Source organism: Leuciscus leuciscus, assembly GCF_965113295.1.
Source record: "Leuciscus leuciscus genome assembly, chromosome: 21".
NCBI classification, from domain to species: domain Eukaryota; kingdom Metazoa; phylum Chordata; class Actinopteri; order Cypriniformes; family Leuciscidae; genus Leuciscus; species Leuciscus leuciscus.
In genome coordinates, this window is record NC_138745.1 from 20252880 (window position 1) to 20279077 (window position 26198).

Below are 26198 nucleotides of genomic sequence, written 5' to 3' on the forward strand. Positions count from 1 at the left end.
AGATCTTCCAACATGACAGGCCACCATGTCTCAAGGCAAGAGTGATAATGAAGTGGCTTGGAGATCATTACATTAAAATTTGGGATCCGTGGCCAGGCAACACCTCAGATCTTAAACTCATAGAGATCCTGTGATCAATCCTCAAAAAGGCGAGTGGACCAGCAGAAGCCCACAAATTGTGATCTTCTCCGAGCACTAATAAGACGAGAATGGATCGTCATCATTCAGGATTTGGCCCAGAAGCTGCAGAGGTTATGAAGAAGAGTTAACACACCTAAATATCGACTTTGCTTATAGGCTATTGAATGTGTTTGTCAATATAGCCTTTAAAACTTACAGAATACTAGTTTTCCATTAAAGGCTTACCATAGAAACATACGTACAAATGATCTACAAATACTGAAGCAGCAATCTTTGTGACACAATTATGTCTCTGCCAATCAAAGCCATCGGTAGCGGGGTATAAGCAGGCTATATGGCTCTGGGTGAAAGGTGGTGCTGTGATGGGTGACGATTCTAGACCATAGATAGACTGTAAAAAAAAAAAAAAAATTCCAACCATCCCCCATCCAAAAGAACTTGATTTCAACATCTCTGCATCAGACATGTGACGTGAGTAACAATTATGACAAGCAAGCAGAACTGTCTATAATAGAAAGCAAAACAAGTATGTCAAATAAATAGTCTGTCCGGGTATGCAGTATTCATGGAACAGTAGAAGAGCAATACTAGGCCTAATTAAAAAATAATAATAATTTTTACAACTGTGTTGCACACTAGTACGTCGTAGTAGGTCAAAAGAATATAGAGGTCAAAGATAACATTTGTGTTAGCCTATGCATGGAAACATATTCATACTACACTCCTGCGTACATGCGACATGCTTCTCATCAATAGGCAGTTCATAATGAATATAACTAGATGTACCGCATCGCGGTACAAAATATGACCGCCGCTCAGGCCTGCACTGGCTTTCCACAAAAATAAATGACGTGGAGTAATTTGGCTGTATTGCGTGTTTATGTATATACCTAAAAAAAGTAATAGTATGTGCATGTCTGTCTGTGTGTGTGTGTGTGTGTGTGTGTGTGTGTGTGTGTGTGTGTGTGTGTGTGTGTATGTGTGTGTATTTGTGTATGTGTGTGTCTGTGTGTGTGTGTGTCTGTGCGTGTATGTATGTGTGCGTACATGTGTGCGCGTGTGTGTTTGTGTGTGTGTGTGTCTGTGCATGTGGATTTGTATGTGTGTGTATGGGTGTGTGTCTGTGCGTGTGGATGTCAGTGTGTGTGCATGCTTGCGTTTGTTTGTATTCCTGCATGTGTGTGTGTGACAGTATCATCCTAAACCAGCAACCCTTCGCTCAACAGCACCATCTACAGGCCGATGAGTGTACAGTCACTAAATGTGCACATAAATGAATTTATTTTATACCCCCCCATGGATGAAATTCTACAAAACTTAGCAGAGGATACCCCCAGAGGTTGTCAAGTTAATCATACACATGAAATATGGTGCAGTTCTGAACATCTCCACTGAAGATAGGGGCGATTAAAGCAGAATAATATTGCATTTTCATTTTTTATGGGAGGGGCGCAAATCACAAATGAGTGATTATGGGCTAGGTTGATGTGCCATAAAAATTTCTTCATCCTCGGTGCCACGGTTCAGGTAGTTATTTAGGAAAAACTGCATTTTTTTGGGTTTGGGGGGGCCCAGCGCGGGGGGGGAGTGGCCCCCGGGGACCAAACGAAATTTTTCCTTAGAAGTCTAGTGGGGCTACATGCCCACCAAATTTCATGTTCCCCGGTGTTTCGGTGTCCCTGGTATCGTTGACGAAAAATTTAAGGGGGCCCCAGCGCGGGGGGGGAAGTGGCCCCCGGGGACCAAACGAAATTTTTCCGTAAAAGTCTAGTAGACCAACATACCATAAAAATTTCTTCATCCTCGGTGCCACGGTTCAGGTAGTTATTTAGGAAAAACGGCATTTTTTTGGGTTTGGGGGGGCCCAGCGCGGGGGGGGGAGTGGCCCCCGGGGACCAAACGAAATTTTTCCTTAGAAGTCTAGTGGGGCTACATGCCCACCAAATTTCATGTTCCCCCGTGTTTCGGTGTCCCTGGTATGGTTGACGAAAAATTTACGGGGGCCCCAGCGCGGGGGGGGGGGGAAGTGGCCCCCGGGGACCAAATGAAATTTTTCCGTAAAAGTCTAGTAGACCAACATACCACAAAAATGTCTTCATCCTCGGTGCCACGGTTCAGGTAGTTATTTAGGAAAAACTGCATTTTTTTGGGTTTGGGGGGGCCCAGCGCGGGGGGGGAGTGGCCCCCGGGGACCAAACGAAATTTTTCCTTAGAAGTCTAGTGGGGCTACATGCCCACCAAATTTCATGTTCCCCGGTGTTTCGGTGTCCCTGGTATCGTTGACGAAAAATTTACGGGGGCCCCAGCGCGGGGGGGGAAGTGGCCCCCGCGGACCAAACGAAATTTTTCCGTAAAAGTCTAGTAGACCAACATACCATAAAAATTTCTTCATCCTCGGTGCCACGGTTCAGGTAGTTATTTAGGAAAAACTGAATTTTTTTGGGTTTGGGGGGGCCCAGCGCGGGGGGGGAGTGGCCCCCGGGGACCAAACGAAATTTTTCCTTAGAAGTCTAGTGGGGCTACATGCCCACCAAATTTCATGTTCCCCGGTGTTTCGGTGTCCCTGGTATCGTTGACGAAAAATTTAAGGGGGCCCCAGCGCGGGGGGGGAAGTGGCCCCCGGGGACCAAACGAAATTTTTCCGTAAAAGTCTAGTAGACCAACATACGATAAAAATTTCTTCATCCTCGGTGCCACGGTTCAGGTAGTTATTTAGGAAAAACTGCATTTTTTTGGGTTTGGGGGGGCCCAGCGCGGGGGGGGAGTGGCCCCCGGGGACCAAACGAAATTTTTCCTTAGAAGTCTAGTGGGGCTACATGCCCACCAAATTTCATGTTCCCCGGTGTTTCGGTGTCCCTGGTATCGTTGACGAAAAATTTAAGGGGGCCCCAGCGCGGGGGGGGGAAGTGGCCCCCAGGGACCAAACGAAATTTTTCCGTAAAAGTCTAGTAGACCAACATACCATAAAAATTTCTTCATCCTCGGTGCCACGGTTCAGGTAGTTATTTAGGAAAAACTGCATTTTTGGGGGTTTGGGGGGGCCCAGCGCGGGGGGGGAGTGGCCCCCGGGGACCAAACGAAATTTTTCCTTAGAAGTCTAGTGGGGCTACATGCCCACCAAATTTCATGTTCCCCGGTGCTTCGGTGTCCCTGGTATCGTTGACGAAAAATTCAGTAAGGTGACGAAAAAAAAAAAAAAAAAAACTTTGACAATCCCTATATGACCGGCTAGCTACGCTAGCGGCGGTCATAATAAATACTCTCATGGCATTTATATAACTAGCCTACAGTCTACTGGCTATTTCAGAAAAGTGAGAAGACCTTTCATTTGTTTTAACTCGACATAAATGTCTGACTCTCTGTTGCTAGTAATGTGAATGACACTGATAGCGCAGTTCTAAGGAATTTTTGCCCACACTTTCGTAACACTCACTGACACGCAGATGTTTTAGACTTAGATAACTTGTCTAGATCTCTATTGGCTCGCGGAGAGAATACACGCAGCTGAAATGACCAATAAACTACCGTGCCTCATTGAATATGAATCAACAGGCAGACTGAAACGATATTCATTGGTCAAAACGTTCAACCCTATGAAAGCAAGGCAATTGGAGGCGGGACCATAGACTGTAAGGGTGGGACTAGTTAAGTAACTTTGTGGTTAGGACAGACCTTGTGACCGCGATTAAAAGTTTTAGAACTCTCAGTGTTGTATCAAATTACTCTTATTGCGAGAGACAGTTTTGATTCACTGAAAGCTATTGATTAATTGAGTAAGCGTCTCCAGCTTTTGATCCAGTTTTTTCCCTAGTTGTTGATACTGAAACTGTTTTGACATGTCTTCAGAAATTCCGGAGATATTCAAATCCTTGCTTGAGTACCCCTTCTCTGTCCCTTCGATTGATGACATTGGTAAGAATTTCTCTATTGGCTCATTAAATGTAAATCGGGACAATCTTATTAACCTGTATTCCCACTTTATGTATAAAGTAGCCTAATCTGTAATCGGCATGCCGCAGAATTGTACTTGTGATATTAGATACTACGTCATGTAGATCAAGTGGTTCAAAATGTGACGTGAATTGATTGTTTCCTGTTTTATAGCACTATAGAAATGCAGCTTTTTTTGATGAACGTGAACTTTTTCTTTTATAAATGCTGTGTATTGAGAAATTGTTTACTAACATCTGTTTTTGTCTGCATTAACATTCAGTGTCTAGATTGCAATTAAACTTTTAATATTATTGCAAAATGCCTTAACCTAGTTTTTCCTTCTTCCTCAGTTGAGGCATGTTCCAATTTACATATTTATTTATTTAGCAAATTATCCTATTCAGTGAGTCGTTGCATCTTGGCAGCATGTAGACTGTCTTTTGTAAAGGTTTCTGTATAGATTACATTTACTGGTATAGCAATTAATTGCATAAATATAATGCAAACATGAAAAACTTTTTTTCACTAGGAGAAATTATGAAAAGGCATATTCAGAACGATATAATTTTGTCATATATATTAAGACGTGCAAAGTGGGACTGACATTTTAAATATGATGACAGATTTTTTTTAGATGTTAATTAAATGTGAAAATAAAAGAAATGTGGGCTACACCATGCAATCACTGTTAATGTGTAGTGTATTATATGCAAGACATCATATAGAATAGATAGAACAATATGGCCTAATAACATAAATTGTATTTCACATGTCGTAAACCCAAGGGCAAGTTAATTACAACCTGTCTACACGTGAGACATGCGATATTTTCCCTATATCTTTTCTGCTTTGCGATTGGTCTGTTTGCACACAAACGTGCCATGAGTGCACATGCGAGGCCATGTGCCAATACCCACTATAGGCTGGATAAGATACAGGCTGTTCTCCCGCGAGACATGAGCTCATTAAGTGCAATGACCAAGCATATTATTGTTTATTATTATGTTAATCCCTAACACAGTTTTGTTATTACTTATTATAAGGCTTAAAATGTTTGAAGGTCAATTGTAAAATTTATTGATTTGGAATAAATTGGTCTATTAATTACAGAAGCGTAAAAGGCATGTCATTTTAAAGTTGTATGTGGCATTTATGCACATACTCTATATTGTCAGTGTATCTATATGGGTCTCGTGACACTTTTTTCTAACATTAGTGAAAAATATTACCGTTCAGACCGCCGACCAATGAGGAGTCACTTTTGAAGACAACTAACCTTCACTTTACGCACAGACACGCCCCTGTGTCGTCACGTCTACTTAATTATTCATGAGAGCAGAGCCAAAACCAACCTATCCGCATCGAAAAACAGTGCTTTTTTCTGCAAAAGGGGCGTGGATATTAAAACACTTTTGTGGCTAACTGGAAAATCGGGTCAAACACAGAAATAGAGTCTGTGTGAATAGAAAGGTGTTGACTGGCGAGGTGATTTTATTTTTTCTCCCTCGTACCTAATGTATTGAAGAAATTTAGATATTATTCTTAATTAAACCAGGGATTTGAAATCGCTTTTAAAGTTAAGCTATTCTCATCTCACGCGCTGTCCGAAGCGTCAGTAAAAATGGACGCGGAGCCTATTTCGGTCACGATGGACTCAGGCACTGATACTCCGATTGCCTTCCCAGTAGTTTTAAAGAAAATCATGGAAATTCCTCCACCGAATCTTCTGGAAGGCGATGATGGTAAGTGCCTCTGTCTGCAGCGGTCGGGCGCGCGGTCGCTGCTCTCGCTGCATTGCAGAATTATTATCGTCAAATGCATCTTGAATGTCCATAAAACGACAGACCATATCATTGCCTCTTTATGTAAGTACAGAACGTTTTTTTGTGCTATTTACAACTTGGTTCGCTGCACTTAATGTTGCAAACTCATAAAAACCGGATGGAACCAATGATGTCCGCTTCCTAAATTAATCGTTCTTTAGAGTCCGATCTAAATAACGATTCGTCACTTTAGTACTATTTAATGTACATGCAAATTATATAGATGTTATAAAAAGTTGTTTTTGTATGTTTAATCTTGCATTTAGCAAACTGAACTAAGATATATGAAATTAAAGGGATAGCTCACCCAAAGATGTTGTTATAATTTACCCACCCTTATGTCGTTCCAAATCTGTATGAATTTCTGTCTTCTGTTGAACACAAAATATATATTTAGAAGAATGTCTGTAACCAGACAGTTGACGACACCCATTGACTTGCATAGAGTTTGTTTCCTACTATGGAAGTTAATGGGTGCCGTCAACTGTCTGGTTACCAACATTCTTAAAAATATCTTCTTTTGTGTTCTATAGAATAAAAAAACTCAAACAGGTTTGGAACAACTTGGCGGTGAGTAAATGATGACAACATTTTTGTTTTACTGATACAATTCCCCTCCCCTAAAATTGCAGTTACATCTATCCACCAAGTAACAGACCTTAAAAATCTCATCACACCTTTTGTCATTTTGTTAAATTGATTTTCTCAAGTGAACCTTTGTTGCCCGTTCTAGATACTTATTTCAGTCTTTCAGTTTAGACTCTATGTGTTTGATTGCCAGTCTTTCTGATGTAAGATCTGGGATTTAAACAATATATTTTGTCTGTCACAATTAGTTTATTACGGTAATTTTGATATTGCAGAAAATGATAAAGAGAAACTGTTCGAGGATGTGGACTCTGGAGGGGTCAGTGGAATGGGACCATCAGCCGCCTTAACGCCTGCCATCTGGGAAAAGACCATTCCCTATGATGGCGAAACCTTCCACCTGGAATACATGGATCTGGAGGAATTTCTCATGGAGAATGGCATTTCTGCCTCAGAGGATGAGGAGAAGAGTCTTGGGAAGGAAAACTTAGAGCTGACAACTGAAAAACCAACTGCAACCTCTACAAGCGAAACAGCCCCAGCAATCTCTCTTATGCCAGTCATGGAACTGGATCAATGTGAGGAGGAAGTGGTCACATTCACGGCATCCAGCTCTAGCTCAACAGACACTAAATCAGGTCAGCAGAACAAGAAAAGAACACAGTGTACTTTCTGTCACACCTCACTAAAATCCATTACATGGTTAAGCGTTTTTTTCATGATGATCTGACTGTAAAGAGTCAGCAATGATCAACTGATGTTTCAAACATTCAATTAGAATAACAAATAATGTCTGGAAGTAATAAAACAGAACTAGATTTAGATTTCATTTCATTGTTAGTATTTACTAATTCACTTTTCACCACAGATGAGGACCGTGCGACACCAGAGCCTATTGATCCAGATGATATTGAGGTAGAGATCAACTTCGAGCCGGATCCCACAGACCTTGTGCTCTCCAGCATACCCGGAGGCGAACTGTTTAATCCCCGTAAACATCGCTTCTCCGAGGAGGAGCTGAAGCCTCAGCCTATGATCAAGAAAGCAAAGAAAGTATATGTGCCCGAGGAGAAGAAGGTAAATACACCAAAACTTTAGCTAAAATTAAAATGTAAACAAAGTATACAAATAAATACAAATTCAAAATATTAATAAAAACTATGAGTATGCCAATGATACTAAAAAAATATTGCCCGAAATACTACCTTAATATTTTATCTTGAACATTACTCTTGAACTCTGATCAAGAAAGCCAAGCAAGTATTTGTGCCCGAGGCCCAGAACTTAATTATACTGTTACACCCTAAACGTCAATTTTTTCGAAAATTATTTTAGAGAGTGTCGTATGTATTTATACACTGCACAGCCAAAAAAAAAAGTTGCTGTTTGGATTTAATTAGGCAAATGCATAAGGGTCTATGACTGGATTATTATGTTTCTGGCATGTTAAACAGTTCTGATGGAGTGTGTAGCTTTTCATTTCTTAAACAACCATGTAAGAAGACACATCATGGCCATATTCCAGAATGAAAATGTCAAAATTCATCAGGCTCAAATTGTGAAAGAATGGTTGGGAGAGAGCATGAAGAATCATTTCCACGCATGCATTGGCATCTCTGAGTCCAGACCTTAAATTCACTGAAAGTCTTTGGGATGTGCTGGAGGAGACTTTACAGAGTGCTGGACTCTTGCATTGTCAATACAAGATCTTGATGGAAATAACATCACAACATTTATTTCCATCAAGAGGTGCATACATTTTTGGTCAAGATCTTGTATTGACAATGCAAGAGTCCAGCACTCTGTAAAGTCTCCTCCAGCACATCCCAAAGACTTTCAAGGAATTCTCATCAATTAGGGTTAGAAGAACTGTCGTAAACATTTGTAAAACAAAGAAACAGTTTTAATTTATAACAACACACTGTCATTCACAAAATAGAGAAACATTTTCACAACATTTTTTCATGTCCACTATTTCAGGACGACAAATACTGGCAGCGGAGGAAGAAGAATAATGTTGCAGCCAAACGTTCCCGAGATGCCAGGAGGCTTAAAGAGAATCAGATCACAGTACGAGCAGCCTTCCTGGAGCGAGAGAACTCGGTGTTGAGGCAGGAAGTGGCAGAGTTACGCAAGGACTTTGGGCGCTGCAAGAACGTTGTGGCACGCTATGAAACCAAATTCGGGCCGCTGTAAGAGACAATTGTGCACACAGAGTATTTGCATATAAAATGCAAATTGTATTTGCTCATATACATATGCTCCCACTCAAGAGTTAAAACATTAACTCTTACAAGTGAAGTAGGTCGCTGTTACAAATGTGGAGATTTACAACTTTTTTTCTTCTTTTTCAAGTGGACCAGCTGAAGACCTCTAAACAATTATTGATTTAGTTGCATTGTCAAAAGGCAATAAATTAATAATGGTATGGAACGAAGAGGAGAAGACAGAAGATAAGTGAATTAATAATTCAGACTGTAAAGCTAAGTGATATACATATGATTATGAATCCTGTCAGCCACTCTTACCAATATAATAATCTTACTTTCAGTGCAACAGCATACCCAATTTTTCCAATAGAGCTTTTAAGTGCTTTTTTTGTAATGCATTGCATTGTAGAAAAGGTCTCCCCCCCCCTACCTTTTCTTGTTTTATGGTAGTTTTAAGGAATAATGTATGTTGGAAGTCACTGGTCTTTATTCATAAAGAATGACTGGCATTGACTTCAATATACTTTCTGAAATATCAGTTTGTTTATCCCTGAAAAAAATTATATTGAAAAAAAAACAAATTTGGTAAATTTTACCACTAATCGGTGCATTTTTATCTGCAACAGAATTAAAATGCTATTATTGAAAAATTGGGAGAATGTATTACTTCAAAAGTATGTAATTACAGGTAACTGAAAAAAACGTTAAGCAGGAAATGTACATTTATAATGTTTTTGTGCTGCAAAAAAAAAAAACCAGCCTGTTAAATGTTTTGTCTGTCCGCAAGTGCTAGAATTCATCAAATAATGTACTGGAAATGCGTGCACTGTTGTATATCTGCAAAACTTGACAAATATTTACAGTAGATGGAGTCTTTCATAACTCGTTAGATCTCCTAAAATCATACCTTGTTTACTGGTTCACCCTTTCTGGGACTCAAGGAGGTCAGTGTATGTACAGAAATAACCCCCTCTGTACATGTGACGGATCTTGTTTCTGTTTGGAACTCAGCAAAACAAACCAAGTGCTGATATAGGAGGTTGTTTTTCCCATATGTATCATATGATGTATATTTTTTTTTAGATAACTTCAAATATTTCACAAAAAATGGCTTCGCAGTGTGAACCACACCGTTTATATCTCAGAGTCAACAAGGATCCTTAAGTGTCTTCAGCAGAGTGCCTGTTTGTAAAGCGCGCTAAAGTTACAAATCAGAAACCAAACTCAAACCTCTTGAAAGGGCATCGGCCCTCTGCTCGCCACTGTCCTACTTTTTCAGGTACATATTTTGTGCAACTTGTCTCTGTATTTTTGAAACATTTAGGGTGCTTTTCAAACAGAAGACTGCATCCTAGTGAGGTTGTGTTCTTCCTAGTCCAGTCTAGAGTCCTCCACTGCATTAAACGCTAAAATGAGACGGTCTAGTAAGTGCGCATGGCTGTGTCATATGTTCATGTTTACACAATTCATTTGTAAATTGAAATGTGTGCAAAGGATTGTGGGTAATTGGATGACCTGAAGTATAAACTTGATGCATCCTTCAAAATGAGCTGATTAAAGGACGCCAAACGAAGGCTGCCTTCTAAGGATCCTTTAAATCTAGATGTCCTCTGACAGCCGAGATAAGCAGCCTTCCGACTGAGAAGCACCCGGGAAAGAAAATGAAGATAAAGTCAATATCTTGTGCTCACGGTTTATTGTTGCGAAGTGGAAATTAGGCAAACGTTTATTTCCAAGTTTAATTTTGCATTACATGTGACCACATTTGTCGTTTTTCATGTTTTGTGGAAAGGGAATCTGATATGTAATGTAATCCTGACCAAAGTTAACTTTGATCAAAACGCTGAAGCTAACATTTTCTGTAGCTTATACGACTCCATTTAAATCAGGTGTTAAAACTTTTTCATATCTGTGGTCTGTAGACACTCTTTAATGTTGCACTTACGGTTTGTCATTTCTCCTTGAGCTTCCTTTCTGACCAGTGTGAAACGTGAGATGAACAACAATAAAATAAAATGGGGCTTAATGGCTGTTCTGAAAGGAATAGACTGTCTCTGCCTGTCGTGAAGCATTTCTTCTAATCAACTAGAAAAGAACTCGGTTGCATATATGATATGCCAAATTTGTTGCAGTAACAAATCTTTATTTTGTCAGATTTGAATGGTTTTCTAATTGTTATTGTTCTTCTTTTTGTGAGTAAAGAATTTTCTTTGTAAGTCTTTTAAATATTTTTTTGACTTGTAAATGTGTTCTCGGTGTCTTGTCTGTTTCATGTTGTATATATTATTAAAGAACTCAAAAACGTGTCTTACCTACATGTCGTTTTAACAATATTTAACAGTGCACTAAAATCCGAAATGCGCAAGAGAATTATGACTAACTGAATCTCAAATTTCAGATGGTCGAGTGTTGTGTAACAGACAAAAAAAAAAAAAAAAAAGTTGCATAACACAAAGAGGGAGGGGCTAGAAAGGCAGTGTGATGCATTTCAATCTAGGTTTATTTCATAAGAAGCGATCACATTTCAGTAGGCATCATTACCTAACCTTAATCCCAAATTAAATCATGTATCCCCCCCCAAAACAAAGTACAATTTGAAAATTCTCTATATATACATATCATCAATACATTTGTAATTGTAACGAATGTAATGTTGATCAATATATTGTATTTTATGATCATGTTTAAAGAAAGACAATAAAACGATTATTGTGCTTATATTAGTAAAGTATAGTACTGTGTCTACACCACACCGGACCAGAAAACAGCAAATAGAACCCATTATAATCAGTGATACTGTAAACTGATCCTCATTCTGACCATTTCTGACATACTTCAAGCGCTCGCGCTACTTCTGACATGAATAACGAATTGCGGTGTAGTATTACGCTCCAAAGTAAGTTCCTATTACTTAACTTTAATTACTGCAGCCATTAACTAAGATTGACTTTACTTAGCAATACATTTATTACAGTATTTAATCTTTTTAACATTCATTGATAATGTTAGCTCAGGCCCTTTGAATAATATTAAGAGATACAACTTTTGATTTCAATTATGCATTACGGAACCTTATTGTAATGTGCTGCCATAAAATCTATATCTAATGTGTTAAATATTGTTCTTATTCTTTCCTTCCTGTGACATGGTGGGTCAGAGAGAAGCCACAAGAGTTTACGTTGAATTAAATCATTATATTAAGATAGTGTATTTTGTAACCAAAATACCAACAACACGCAAAACAAACAAACAAAACCCCGGCATAACAGGCTGGAGTTTTATTTATAAAAGTTTGAGACAAATCAGGAGGACTCTAATTTTGAAATATCTATACTACTTCCAAAATGAGAGAGATAAAATATCCAATCTTAAAACCTAATAAAAAAATAAATAAAAATGAAAATCCACTGCCTCTTCAATGTACTGTATATCCTTATACTCATAAGGATATACAGTACAGGATATCACTTGATTGTAATGAGTGATTATAATCAAGGTATTCATATTTATCCTTCCACACATTAAATGATTTGATCAGTTTTGTCGTTCTCCCTTGTATCTTGGTTTGGTAATTTGTCTTTGAAGAACAAAAATTCTTTGAACCAAATTGTTAGGTGGGCTAGTAAGATTATAGGTGAACCTCAACCCAACCTTGTAAGTCTTTATTCCAATAAGCTACAGCATAAGGCAAGTTTTATTATCGGAGACTGTTCTCATCCTTTACATGCTGAGTTTCAGCTCCTCCGCTCTGGATGTCGGTTTGTGGCCCCTAGGTGGAGAACCAAACAATATAGGAATACTTTTGTACCTGCTGCCATAGAATTAATAAATAAAGACAGCAGGAGATGACACTTTGCTGAGCACGGCACTTTATGTATTAGTGGATGTGTAGTGGCACATTTTTTATGATCTTTCTTAGAAGTTTTTTACGCTTTGTGCAATGTTTTTTAATGTTATATTTTAATGTTCTATGTTTACTGTTTGTTTTTATGTTTTTTGGATTGTCTTATGTATGGATTGCTGAATCTCCTGTCTGCAAAACAAATTGACCCTTGGGTACTAATAAAGACACCTTGACCTTGACTGACTTCTTCAGGTGTATGGGATTTATGTAGGTACAGAATTACATGTCTGTTTACTGGAATTTGCGCTGGTTTTTTTAGAGAAGCACCCAACACATGTCAAAACATACATTTACTCTTCTAGTTGACCATGCCAGCCAAGGTCACTGGGGTCACTCAAGCCCTTCTCCTACTTGACCAATTCTTAGTTAAAACATTGACTTATTTTTTTTTTACCTATATAAAAAGAATAATAACGAATATCGTCTGAACCTCTAGCTGAGAGTAAGTACAACTTCTGGTACTCTTTTGTACAGGACCTGACGTTCACGAGGTGAACAGCTGGCACACAGGGGAGGTGGAATGACCATCTGACAGACAAACTGGAGCTAGAAACCCAGAATGGTGACCTCAGTAGAAATATTTAAATCTTATCTGTGCCTTAACCAATCAGAATCATTCAACCTGATGTGATGACGTAGCTTAGTGATTGTGTGAGTATAATTGCTGCTGTAATGAGTGTGTACGCCTACGAACTCCTTGCTGAGTGTGGAAGCTGACTTCTGCTGATGAAAATGCAAACTATTAAAAATTTTCTTCAATTGATTGCATTTCTGACTCATGGCTCATTAATCATATCTGGTCCTTGGGTCTCTAACTGTAAATTCCCCTACAACAGCATCAATTCAAACAACAGAATAATCAACACCACAACATTAAAAACAACTTTTTATTGTATCAACAAAATGGAAAACTCTTGCACTACTGCGACAAACAAAATCCCCGTTTCTTCACCTCTTCTTAAAGCCATATTTTTTTCTCTCATAGAAAAGGTCAGTCTTCGAGCTGCCGAGGTTCACGATCTTGGGGCAGCCGTCTCTCTGAGAAACAATGAAACAAGACAGTTCTTCAGAAACTTCCAGTTAATATAATAAAAAGCATCATCATTTCATTTTGAAAATTCAATATGAGAAGCAGTTACCCAAGTACTGAATGAAGGAAAATATGGTTACACATCCCTGATACTGGGCAGAATAGATTTCGTATCAGTCAGTCAAACAATGATTATGCAGATTTACTCACATCTTTCTCCTGGATGGTGCACTCTTTGCAGTAGTAGGCATCAGAAACTCCAGGACCTCCACAGATGACACAGCGCCCTTGGTAAGACCCGTAGTTGCATTCATCACAGATACGAACTAGTGTGCAAGGCCTGACATAAGAGTCACAGATAACGCATTTGCCATCACCTTAAAAAGAAAAGAAACAGAGCATAACATCGTAGCAGTACCATCCTGATCACACGTGAATTCTGTTTACTGTATTCATGTAAACACAGTAGGTTATGTGTTAAGAGTACGTCAATAGTTGGGAGAAAACAGGATGTGTAATATTCAATAATGTAATATTTAATGCACTTTATGTTGTTGATAAAGAATGGAATAAAAAAAAATCTCCTTGTATTTTTATATGAATATGGTACAAGATTGTCCTATTCAATGTGATAAATGAGTTTAAGTAATATAAAAGTAATCAAAGGTCAGATTATATTACTTTAAACGAGTAATGTAATGGATTACGTTACATTACAACATTATGTTACTACAAATTTTGTCACGTAATTAGCAAATAATCCACCCAGAACTGCTGACAGTTTAGTTGTCTTCAATAATTGTTTGAGGACTTTTTTTTTTTTTTTTTTACTTTCAATAAGTTGCTTGGTATCGAGAATTGTGAAATTTTGCAGGTATCTAAAACTTTGATATCAAAGCAACATTATTTCCAGCAAAATGTACTTGATTACATATTGCAATAAATTAAGAATAAAATCACATATATAAGGTTTTGGTCAATATCACCCTCATAAGCATGTTAAATAATCGTGAATATAATTTGTGTCATAATTGAGCAGCCCTACTTCTACCATTGTGGCGTATATTAATCACTTGGTCTTGAAATGTTTGTCATTTAAAAAAAATTGACATTTTGCTACTGTTAAACAGTATTCATTTAGCATGCACAGTGATTCATTTTTCTTTAACTAAACATCTGTAAAACGAACAAATGTGATTTTTTTCCAATAATAAAAATATTAAATGAGAAGAAACTGTTTGAAATGAAAGACACTGCTAAAGCATCGAACATAATACGACAAAGTTCAAAACTTACATTTTTCACACAGTCTTCCAATGGCTGCAAAGAAAATAAAGATACAATTAGTTACAACGCACTTTATACTTGCTCAAATTGAAACCATGCAAATGAACAAAACAGCAAAAGGTACACAAAAATAATAATTATGGCAATACTGCCCTCCAGGCTCCAACTATTAAACAAACGACCAGGTAACGTTACCTTTGCATCTGTTGCTACAATACTTTACCAGATTTTTCTCTAAATAAATATCTGGTTAAGCCACTAACTAGCAACTAATAAATTAACTTAGTCAGGGAGATATATTAAGTGTTGCCTTCATAAATAATTTAATCACCTCTCACTTTAATCTTAATACGACTAGCAGCTATTCATTCATTTTAGCGCTTGCGCACATTCACTGCCTTGTTTAGCTATACGTTTGTTCGTTAAACAACTACATTACATAACAATTCATGTATTTAAAGCTTTTAATCAAACCTAGATCTACTAAACATAAAGCCTTACCAACTCCAGCCTGTTTTCGGCAAAAAATCAAATCTGGGTGATGTTTTGCCATTATAAAAGAACAAACGTAGCCAGCTAGCGAGATACTAGCGGCGATGCAACGATGACCTTTGAACTTCCTTCTTCTGATTGTTCGGACTGAAGGATGGGCAGCAACTTACTGCCACCTACTGGACACAATACAACATGACCATGAGAAAGATGGATTTCAATTTGTGCATCAAATTCATGGATCAAATTGCACGTTTGTACCATGGTTTGTACATATTCGACTAAATAATCAAGATACCAGACACGTGTTTACAAGTGAAAAGAAACGTATCTCAACAAGGGGACATTTAGTAAAATTCCATTCTCAATTAATCTGGAAAAAGGTCCGGGAAAAACATGAACTCTGCGTTTGGTGAGGATTTAAAACAACCTATAACACATATTTGATTTCTATGTTTGCAGATGCTGGAAAAGAATGTTCTTTTTGTAAAATTATAAACGCCATTTGTTCTATAATTGCATAAAATCTCTGGACAGTGTGCACTTTTTTTTTGTCAGTGACAAATAATCTAATTATGATGAAAAAGAAAAAAACACACACACACACACACACACACACACACACACACACACACACACACACACACACACACACACACACACACACACACACACACACACACAAAAACACATGTAGAATATTTTTCAATTAATTTTTTCAAGAATAGGAAAATGAAGGTCTGCTTCTATTGTAAAATATGGTAACACTTTGCAATAAGGTCCCGCTAGATAAAATGAACGTTAACTAACATTAACTAACAACGAACAATGCATTTGTTAAATTAATCATTGTTAACGTTAGTTAATAAAATACAACTGTCCATCGTTAGTTCATGGCCCATCAAATATTATTTACAGATACAACAATGCATTTTAAATGCATTACTAAATGTTCAGTGAAACCTTACTGTAAAGTGTTATTTAAAAAAAAAAGGCTTTATATATTTTAATATTTTAAAATAAATGTTTGTATATTGTAATGTTTGTAGATAAATCACAGGTTTAGGAAATATTGTTAGAAATCTTTGTGTCATTTTAGACAAGGTCCTAAAAGTAAGAGATGCACACCTGGACAAAACACTACTAGAATTTAACATTACTTTAATTTTTCATTTTACTGGCATGTTTTTTACGTTCATAATTAATGAGGAAAAAATATGAGCACCTTAAATTGTTGGTCTTTTAAAATAAGACACAATTAGATCCAAACATTTCAACATCCTTCCAAGACAATGAGTTCTTATACCCCGCACGTCATATTCTCGCGTCACATCTTTGTCAGTGAACAAAATGGCAACCTACTGCTTAACCGTCACCCGGCTACAGGTACATGAAAATCTAAATGTTATCTTGTCAACACGCATGGTTTGGATTTTTTAATTCGTGTATTATTGCCACCCAGATCTGTGCTTGATAGTTTGAGCTGCTCGCAATGAGAAATCTGACTGTTTTTGTGCTGAAATCTGCTCATGAAGTGCTCACAGGTCATTGTGGCCAAGGATGTCATAGCAGACGCGTTCGCGCTACTGTTACTCGCCGATGGCGTATAATCTTTATTTCCATCTGTTTGATACAAGACAGCCAAATCACGAAACCAGAAATACCCACAGCTATTTCATTGATTCGCTCATTGTGTATTTTTCATGTCTGACTGCTTGGTTTTAGTCGCAAGGTGAACACAAGGTTAAAACAGTGTAGAGAGGATAAACGGCGCTGTCCATGTAGATTAACTAGTGACACCGTTACATGACAACGTCATGAAATCCTTGAAAGCAAATAAATACATTTTTATCAATCCAGCATTATTATATGTATTCTTAAAGTGGCTTAACTTAACACAGGAGGTTTGGTCACATTGAGCGAAACGAGCAGCTGTGATTTAAAAAATACAATACACTGTTAATCTATACTGATGTTGTCATTAATAATATCAGCTTAAAAACATATATGACAGCAGCTCGAACAATCTAGTAACATGTTCCTGTCCACATGAGGTTGAAAAAAATAATACCCCATATAACCTTGATGCTGTCATGGATTTAGGCATCACATGTACAGTATGACAGTATGTTCTGGTCAAGATTGAGTATATATTTACTGTTATTTGACAAGATATAAGATATTTTTATTTGTTGTGTATGTCAACTTAAATGTATTTTTCAGTTCTCACTTTCATTACAATATCAGGGGATATTTGTCAACTTATGTCAAGGCATGAAAGTACACACAATCCCAAGAAGTCATAGACTTTTCTCTAGAAAATACAGATGATTATTATTATTTATGATGTTCTCAAAAGTATTGAATCCTCTAAAATGTCCTCTTCAAGAGAGCAATATCTGGAAGTCATGGAAATATAATGGAATTTTCATTGGTCAAAGATGTTGGAACCCTGTTTATATTATAATCTAGTTGTTTACAATGTGATTTCTGAGTTTGTGTTCCAGCTCTTTGTGTTCTGATTCTCTGTTTGTTTATTTCAGCTCGCTCTGGGTCAGGGAGCCCGTCGCTTTCATGTGGCGGCAGCCCTCAACGCGAAGGCCAAGGTGGCCATGAGCCGCTTTGAGCCAAGCAGTTGCGTCAACTATGACCAGCTTCGCTCAAATATTGACATTGTGCGCAAAAGGTCAGAAAGCATTACAGTGTTTTACACTCAATTTTATTTGCTTCCGCCCTTCTTATCTTTAATAAGGCGCCTCAGTGGATCTTTTATTACTTTTACAGAAGAAAAATACTTTTTTCTTGCACTTGGTTAGTTTAAAAAATGTATTGTCCTAAATCTTGTGAGTTTTTCCAAGTGCTTTAAATGTGAAATTGCATCTTCCAGACTCAATCGGCCACTCACCCTGTCAGAGAAGATTGTCTATGGCCATCTGGATGACCCGACTGGACAGGAAATCGCTCGAGGACGCACATATTTGCGCCTGCGTCCGGATCGAGTTGCCATGCAAGATGCAACAGCACAGATGGCCATGCTGCAGTTCATCAGCAGTGGACTCCCAAGAGTGGCAGTGCCATCCACCATCCACTGTGACCATCTTATCGAGGCCCAGACCGGAGGAGTCCAAGATCTACAGAAAGCAAAGGTGAATGATGCCATTTAGAGATGTTGTTGAAACAGTACCATGCAAATGATTTGCTTATAGTCCAAACCTGTATGCATTTCTTTTTTCTGCTGAACACAAAAGAAGATTTAAAAAAAAAAAGTATTCTTCACTGATTTTATTCCATTATTTCATTCCTTTTCCCGCTGTCAACCAGGAAGTGAATCAAGAGGTTTACAGTTTTCTCGCTAGTGCTGGGGCTAAATATGGTGTTGGCTTTTGGAAACCTGGCTCTGGGATCATCCATCAGGTACTGGAGAAAAAAAAAACTTTTGACTAGTTGTTAACCAGTATGACTTTTTTCAGGTGGTTTGTCCATGACTATTAAATTTCACATAAGATTTACACATAATTGCTTTAAGGATGCTCCAATTGATCGGGCGCCAAACGTTATCGGCCGATAAAGGTTGATCAGATGATGCGAGACAGTTTTGCTATGCGCGGCTAAAATTGCTTCTCTAAATCAGCTAGATCAGTGATTGTTGCAAAATAAAGTTCCCCCGCTTTGTGAATTTTTGCTTAAACACCATCGGTTATGTAATCATAAAGAGTTGGGAAATAAGTCACATGTGTAACAGTATATTGGGTCTAAGCATTCAGTCTTAAAGTGACAGCAGCCTAATATTCCTGCTGCTGTCTGTCATTAATGTTAATCAAACAGACATTAATCTATACAGTGAAGACTATGCAGTGTTTTATATTTGATTACTTTCTGTTGATAAAGACTGTTGTGGTTTATTATTATTATTATTATTATGATTATTATATATTTCACAGGAATTCCATATTTGTTAAGCTCTAAGCTGTTCCTGATTACCTCAAAGAATGGGAATGGAATATGTTGTACATGTTGCTTGACAATAAATAATGAGTTGTCAAATCATGATACTTTCTCATCTCTTAATTTTTTCGTTGTTAAGAATAGTTGGCCTATTATTTATTTCAGGGGTGGGTATCAGTTGATCAGTATCAGCCAATAGCGCTTCCAGTGATCTGTAATCGGTGATCAGGCCCAAAAATCATGATCAGAGCACCCTTAAATTGTTTATTAAAATTAATACTTAATTAATACTAAAAGTCAGAGTATCAGGGATGTGATTTTTTTTTTCTTTTCTTTTTTTCTTTCTTTCTTTCTTTCTTCCATATTTATACATTCTGTATTTTTCGGCCTGAAGGATGGTCCACGTAAATCTGAGGGAAACGTGCCAACCATCTTATCAAATTTGTTATGAGATTTGTTTATTACCAATTTGTTTAAAATAATTCGTTATCAATAAAAAAGATGATTTTAAGGTCCCCTATCGGTTTTGGTCACAATAAAATATCTAACATTTGAAAGCAAAGAATTTAAGACATAAATATTAGCAAGATATTGTGATTTTACTGATATTCTGTAAAATATTATTATTACCCATTTTTATTTATTTATTTATCACAGTAGTATTGCAATAGTAATGTTTCTTTGCTTTAATTTTTACATTTTAAATGATTAAAAACAGTATTTTAAATAATAATAATGAGAGAAGTCATATTCCTTTTTTGTTCTTAGCTGATCACAGGCTTGCAGTTTTGTTGCAAGCAAGCAATATGAATCAATCTCTTTTTTTTTTTAAAGATTATCTTGGAGAACTACGCGTACCCTGGAGTCATGTTGATTGGTACAGACTCTCACACCCCTAATGGCGGTGGTCTGGGCTCCATCTGCATTGGAGTTGGTGGAGCTGATGCTGTTGATGTCATGGCAGGCATCCCCTGGGAGCTGAAGTGCCCGAACGTAAGCTGCTATTGCCTGTTTCCATTGAACTTAACTCTTGCTTTCTAAAATTGGGCAACTGGAAGTGTATATTTATAGGTTCTGTCTGCTTTTCCAGGTCATCGGTGTGAAACTAACAGGCTCATTATCTGGCTGGACCTCACCAAAAGATGTCATCCTTAAAGTTGCTGGTATTTTGACTGTGAAGGGTGGCACTGGTGCCATTGTGGAGTATTACGGCCCTGGTGTGGACTCTATCTCCTGCACAGGTGAAAACTTGCTTAAGCAATATTAAGATTGGATTAATTTTCTAAATAATCTTTGATACACAATTATAAATATTGGACATCATTTCATTTATCACTGTGTCATTTCATATAACATTCATATTAGCATCAACAACTTAATTCGTTAATTAAGATTAATTAGGGTAGGGTTACATAAAGTAGTTAAGTTAGGGATCATACCTGTAGCTGCTATTACAGTGACCATTTTGAGCAATTTTGGGATTTAACTTTCCTTCCTTAATTTGGTCAACTGTTACTTTGAGCTGAAAGTCTGTATCCATAATGGAAGGTCTAAATACATAATTATAGTGCACCAGGGTGTGCAGTGATAAATTTAGCTTTAGTTACCATGTTCAACGAAGGTCATAATGAATGAGAAGCGTTAAGACGTTATTGTCCAGATGGAATTAGATTTCTCAGAGGATGGCAATTAGCTGACAAACAGTATGTTATTTGCTTCGTAATTTTTATAGGTTGAGTGAAGAAAAACAGGCATGTTGAATACTACTAAGCCCTTAAAGTTACACGGTGATGAAAAAAATATGAGATGGGAGGAAAAAATATATTTCAATGCTTTTGCGTTCCCCAGAGAAACTTGAAAACCTGAAAACTTGTAAAACATTTTGTGAGAGAACGCAATATTTCACAGGAGAACGTAAAACATTTTGTGAGCAAATGCAGTTTTTCGGGGGAACGCAAAACATTTTGTGACCGAATGCAATATTTCTCTAGGAACGCAAAACATTTTGTGAGCAAACTCAATATTTCTCGGGGGAACGCAAACATTTGTCAGAGAACACAAAAGCATTGAAAATTTTTTCTCCCATCTCATATTTTTTTCCTTTTACCATGTTCCTTAGGGGTTCCGTATAATATAGATGGGATTAAAATCACTTGTAAATCTGTGAAACACAAATGTACTGTCCAATTTGGATGTTTTTAGTTTCCCTAATGCTACCCAAACACTAAATGACCTTGGAAGTTGTCGGATTGCTGTCTTGTCACATTATTGTCTCCATGTCAGTTCCTGTCAAAAAAACATTTCACACTGCAGAACTTAAATGTCAGACCGCTACATATCTCTCGGCCATCAGGGCTTCTCTAAGGTCATGTCTTTGATCATTTAAACATAGCTATCATAACCTGCATGAATGTGCCTCAGAATTTTTTTCTTTTTCTTTTTTTTCGCCGATCTCGATATGAACTGCTGGCGATCTCAAAATCAGGCCTAAAACCGTGTACTGTGTTGGTGGCATAAGGAGGGTGTGTTATATCAGTCATTTGAAAATCTGAGTATGCTTTTGGGTTTTCTAATCAGGAATGGCCACCATCTGTAATATGGGTGCTGAAATTGGAGCCACCACCTCTGTGTTCCCTTACAACCACCGTATGAGGACATACTTGGAGAAGACTGGTCGTGGAGGTAAGCAGCGGTAGTCTATCATCAATGGATAATTCAACTGTTTCTTCAAAAGTTTGGCCTCTCATTCTACTTTTCCCTCTCAGACATCGCTGCTCTATCAAATGAGAATCAAGATCTGCTGGTACCTGATTCGGATTGTCATTACGACCAGGTGATCGAGATTAATCTAAGTGAGGTAAGAGCAGGTCAGTTAAGGTAAGTAAGTTGAATGAATCTTACAGTTAAGTGTTAAAAATTCACTTCAACATGATTTATTATCCTCCTTTACAGCTGAAGCCTCACATCAATGGCCCATTTACTCCTGACCTGGCCCACCCTGTTTCAGACATCGGCTCTGTCGCTGAGAAAAATGGCTGGCCCCTGGATGTTAAAGTTGGTCAGTGATTTAGAGTCCACCCCATTTTAATGGCCATTGATATACTTTTATTATTCTATAAAATTGCTCCCTGTCTATGAACATTACAGGTCTGATTGGAAGCTGTACCAACTCCAGTTATGAGGACATGGGCAGAGCTGCCTCCGTGGCCAAACAAGCACTCGACAAAGGACTCAAAAGCAAAGCCCAGTTCACAATCACCCCTGGGTCCGAGCAGATTCGTGCCACGATTGAGAGAGATGGTTATGTGAGTCTGAGTCGGAGAGCCCTGGGATTTTATTATTTGAAATAGCTTGAAATTGGTTGTGTGTTCATCCAATTTACTTGATTGTTCTGCATTTAGTCTAACAATTGAATGTGTTTCTTTTCCTGCAGGCCAAAGTGTTGAGGGATGTTGGTGGAGTTGTCCTGGCTAATGCCTGTGGACCCTGCATTGGTCAGTGGGACAGGTAAAGTATTTGTATTCAACGCATGTTTTAATTCAACATTGTAGATTTTCTTTTGTACACTACTGTTCAAAAGTTTGAGGTACATAATATTGTGAAATATGAATACAATTTATACTACAGGGCTGTTGATTGGTTGATGAACCAATCTTCAAATCATGGCTGCATTACAATAGTTGAATAAAAGTAAAAAAGTAAGATAATAGTAAAAAAAACAAGTAATATGTAAGGAAACATGTAGAGTTTGCCAGCTATTATCACTAACTAAATTAAGGTAATACAGGGTTACTTGCTAAAATATTGGCTATGAAATTGATTTCAGTTGATTCATTGTATTATGTTAGAAGGTTGAGAGCTCTGAGTCACATGAGAGATATGAAACTAGCTAAATCAGGTGCCTGGGACAACGTTCATAGTTTAGCATCATTATACAAAAAATATTTGACCTTAATTCCACGATTGACCAATCAGAATCAAGTAATTCAAAGAACAATATAATAAAGCTATGTAATAAGGCCATATCATAAACCAATAAAAATCTTTCTTGCAGACGTGACGTTAAGAAGGGAGAAAAGAACACCATTGTTACATCATTCAACAGAAACTTCACGGCCAGAAATGATGCTAACCCTGCCACTCATGCTTTTGTCACCTCACCAGAGGTATTTCGCACTTGCCCACAAATGTGCTACAATCTGTGAATGTTTTTCCCCCAAAACCATTTGTATGAAGTCTTGCCAATTTATTTATTTTTTCACTTTTTCATATAATTTGTGTTGCAGATTGTCACAGCCCTTGCCATTGCAGGCACACTGAATTTCAACCCTGAGACTGACTTTCTCACAGCCCCCAACGGAGAGAAGTTTAAACTGGTGCCGCCCACAGGAGATGAGCTTCCTGCTCGTGACTTCGACCCAGGTCAGGACACCTACCAGCACCCACCACCTGATGGGTCTGGTCTGAAAGTAGATGTGAACCCTCAGAGCAACCGCCTGCAGCTGCTCGAGCCCTTCGACAAATGGAGTGGGAAAGACCTTGAGGACCTCCAAGTGCTCATCAAGGTAAGTTTTAGTCATGGATGTTTGAAATTCTGGTTTTCAATATTACTCTGAACTATGTAACTCAATTCTGTCAGGTGAAAGGAAAGTGCACCACTGACCACATCAGCGCTGCCGGACCCTGGCTTAAGTTCCGTGGCCACCTCGATAACATCTCCAATAACCTTCTCATTGGTGCCGTTAATACTGAGAACGATGCCGTCAATAAAATTCGCAACCTTCTAACTGGAGAGTTTGGTGGCGTCCCTGATGTTGCCCGCCATTACAAAGTAAATGCTTCATTTTTTATATTGTCATCTATGTTTTATGCCTATTGAGAGCATTTGTATTCATAACGATTTTTGGATGTTCTGTAATTTCCCCACTTGCAGAAGCACAATGTTTCATGGGTAGTTGTTGGAGATGAGAACTACGGTGAGGGATCCAGCAGAGAGCACGCGGCTCTGGAACCCAGACATCTAGGAGGGAGGGCCATCATTGTGAAAAGCTTTGCTAGAATCCATGGTAAGTGAATTTGATCGCCTTTTTTCCCGGTTTGAAGCCAAGCGTCTCATTTAGCAATCGATTTAAATGAATTTGTCATGGCTGTCAACAGAAACTAACTTGAAGAAACAGGGTCTGCTGCCCCTCACCTTCTCCAATCCTGCTGACTACGACAAAATCCGCCCAGACGATAAAATCTCCATTGTAGGGCTTAAGACCTTTGCCCCTGGAAAGGTAAGACTTATTCTGTTAAACAGTTTCTAGTTTATATGCATCTTTCCTGGTTTGTGTTAAGGCTGGCCCACACTAAAAGATTTTTAAAGTCTTATCCGATTTTTAAAACATGATGCTAAAAATCTATTTAATCTATTGTTCCTTTAGCCCCTTCATGCCGCCATCAAGCACATTGACGGAAGCTCGGAAACTATCGTGTTGAACCACACCTTCAACGAAACTCAGATTGAATGGTTCAAGGCAGGCTCCGCCCTCAACAGAATGAAAGAGCTTCAGTAATGTGTGATTTATTTTGGAGGGGGAGGGGTTATGCATCGAGGAGGAGAATTGCTATGTGTATGAAAGGTTTAAATGCTCTCATGTAATTATGATCTGAAAGTATACACAATACATTTTCAAAACTGTACTGCATAGACAAGTCATGTCAATACGCAAACTTCTCAAATCTATATAATATATTGCAGGGGCAGATAAAAGATGTGAAGTTTAGCTACTGTAATGCTTATAAATTTCAAGCTGGGTCCGTTTAATACAGAATGGAGAATTAAAAAAATAAGTTAACCTACAAAAGATGCTAAGCACATACATGTTAGTGGGAGACACCAGAGTTTAATTCATAAAATCATCCAAATATCTGTGCAGGTGTTCATGCAACTGTTGATTATTAATTTCTGTTATTTGAAATATTACACTTAACTGTAATGAGAGCTGCTTGTGAATTTACTGTCCTGTCATCGGCTCTATTGATGGAATGATATCTTATTTCACACGATTCTAACAACTGCTTTTCCACTTTTCATTATAATTGGTTTTCTTGTTCATGCAAGCTTTGAAACTTGACCAGTTGTTGTGCATGTTGCTAATTCTTACTGTGAGTCAGAGTGACTTGTCTATTCCTTATCAAACCTTTGCAGATTCTATCATACACAACACCAAAATCTTATCAAATATGTCTACTGAATGCACAGCAGGTCAAATCTGCTCATGTTTTAAACATAATGCTTATTTATAAACCTTTGCAGAGAATCTCGGATGTGCATTATCTTAAGTGTTTTGGACGACAGTTATTGAGCAATGGATCAGTAATCGGATCTCCAATCTCTTGAGCACCTTTTCTGTATATTTGAGTGCCCTTTTTTGTAGGGTTGTTTTCTTTTCTTTCATTCGGAGCTGTACCCATGTCAAAGCAGTGACATCAATCACTCTGACCAGCAGACGATAGCAACTACTAAGACACCAAGGTGTAAATTACTAGCTTTGTCTGACTCAACATGTTTGTGCTCATCAGATGAACTTTTACTGCTGCTGGTAACGCCTCACAAACACAGCCTCTTGGTAATAACTCCATTATTTTCCTTCTTTTTTTCCTTTTTTGTTTTTTTCTTGTTTGAGAGGAAATGAATGCTGATCAGTCACAGTGGGTTATAAAATAAAAGCCATTTCAAATAATTCAGTCCTTGTTAATGTCCTTGATTCATGCCTTTTCCCCCTGCAACATTATATTGTACACCCTATATTGGTAAACATATTATATTAGGCTATATATAGCTATGCATGCAGGTTTTC

General features: G+C 37.9%; 3 protein-coding genes across 5 annotated transcripts; 2 read left to right on the top strand and 1 right to left on the bottom strand.

Moving 5' to 3' along the window:
- Positions 1–3789: 3789 nt before the first annotated feature.
- Positions 3790–11001, top strand: tefa (TEF transcription factor, PAR bZIP family member a; the record flags this gene model as incomplete). 3 transcript variants are annotated; one of them, XM_082151146.1, is made up of 5 exons in its annotated part: positions 3790–4053; positions 6761–7123; positions 7354–7562; positions 8466–8677; positions 8841–11001. In XM_082151146.1, exons 1-5 carry the CDS (start codon positions 3978–3980, stop codon positions 8860–8862), a joined length of 882 nt encoding a protein of 293 aa, XP_082007272.1. In that variant the 5' UTR covers positions 3790–3977. The 3 variants fall into 3 exon arrangements, with proteins under 3 accessions (XP_082007272.1, XP_082007271.1, XP_082007270.1); XM_082151144.1 differs by lacking the exon at positions 3790–4053 and adding an exon at positions 4091–5816; XM_082151145.1 differs by lacking the exons at positions 3790–4053; positions 8841–11001 and adding an exon at positions 4087–5816 and having other exon boundaries at positions 8466–8681.
- A 2471-nt stretch (positions 11002–13472) lies between these two features.
- On the bottom strand, positions 13473–15558 carry phf5a (PHD finger protein 5A). The gene is made up of 4 exons (XM_082151158.1): positions 15418–15558; positions 14926–14949; positions 13840–14006; positions 13473–13637 (listed from the first exon to the last, which is right to left on the bottom strand). Exons 1-4 carry the CDS (start codon positions 15467–15469, stop codon positions 13548–13550), a joined length of 333 nt encoding a protein of 110 aa, XP_082007284.1. The 5' UTR covers positions 15470–15558; the 3' UTR covers positions 13473–13547.
- Positions 15559–16647: 1089 nt separating this feature from the next.
- aco2 (aconitase 2, mitochondrial) lies at positions 16648–26081 on the top strand. The gene is made up of 17 exons (XM_082151130.1): positions 16648–16794; positions 17952–18094; positions 18296–18554; positions 18730–18822; positions 20188–20346; positions 20444–20594; positions 21931–22035; positions 22119–22210; positions 22306–22411; positions 22501–22658; positions 22787–22860; positions 23408–23519; positions 23640–23918; positions 23993–24184; positions 24287–24419; positions 24511–24632; positions 24780–26081. Exons 1-17 carry the CDS (start codon positions 16759–16761, stop codon positions 24909–24911), a joined length of 2346 nt encoding a protein of 781 aa, XP_082007256.1. The 5' UTR covers positions 16648–16758; the 3' UTR covers positions 24912–26081.
- The last annotated feature ends 117 nt before the right edge of the window (positions 26082–26198 follow it).

Coding starts and splice junctions, on each gene's coding strand:
- phf5a (XM_082151158.1), bottom strand. CDS start 15,469: ATGGCAAAACATCACCCAGATTTGATTTTTTGCCGAAAACAGGCTGGA. Junction 14,950..15,417: donor CCGAAAACAGGCTGGAGTTG/GTAAGGCTTTAT, acceptor TTTTCTTTGCAG/CCATTGGAAGACTGTGTGAA. Junction 14,007..14,925: donor TGGAAGACTGTGTGAAAAAT/GTAAGTTTTGAA, acceptor TTTCTTTTTAAG/GTGATGGCAAATGCGTTATC.
- aco2 (XM_082151130.1), top strand. CDS start 16,759: ATGGCAACCTACTGCTTAACCGTCACCCGGCTACAG. Junction 16,795..17,951: donor TAACCGTCACCCGGCTACAG/GTACATGAAAAT, acceptor TGTTTATTTCAG/CTCGCTCTGGGTCAGGGAGC. Junction 24,633..24,779: donor AGACCTTTGCCCCTGGAAAG/GTAAGACTTATT, acceptor TTGTTCCTTTAG/CCCCTTCATGCCGCCATCAA.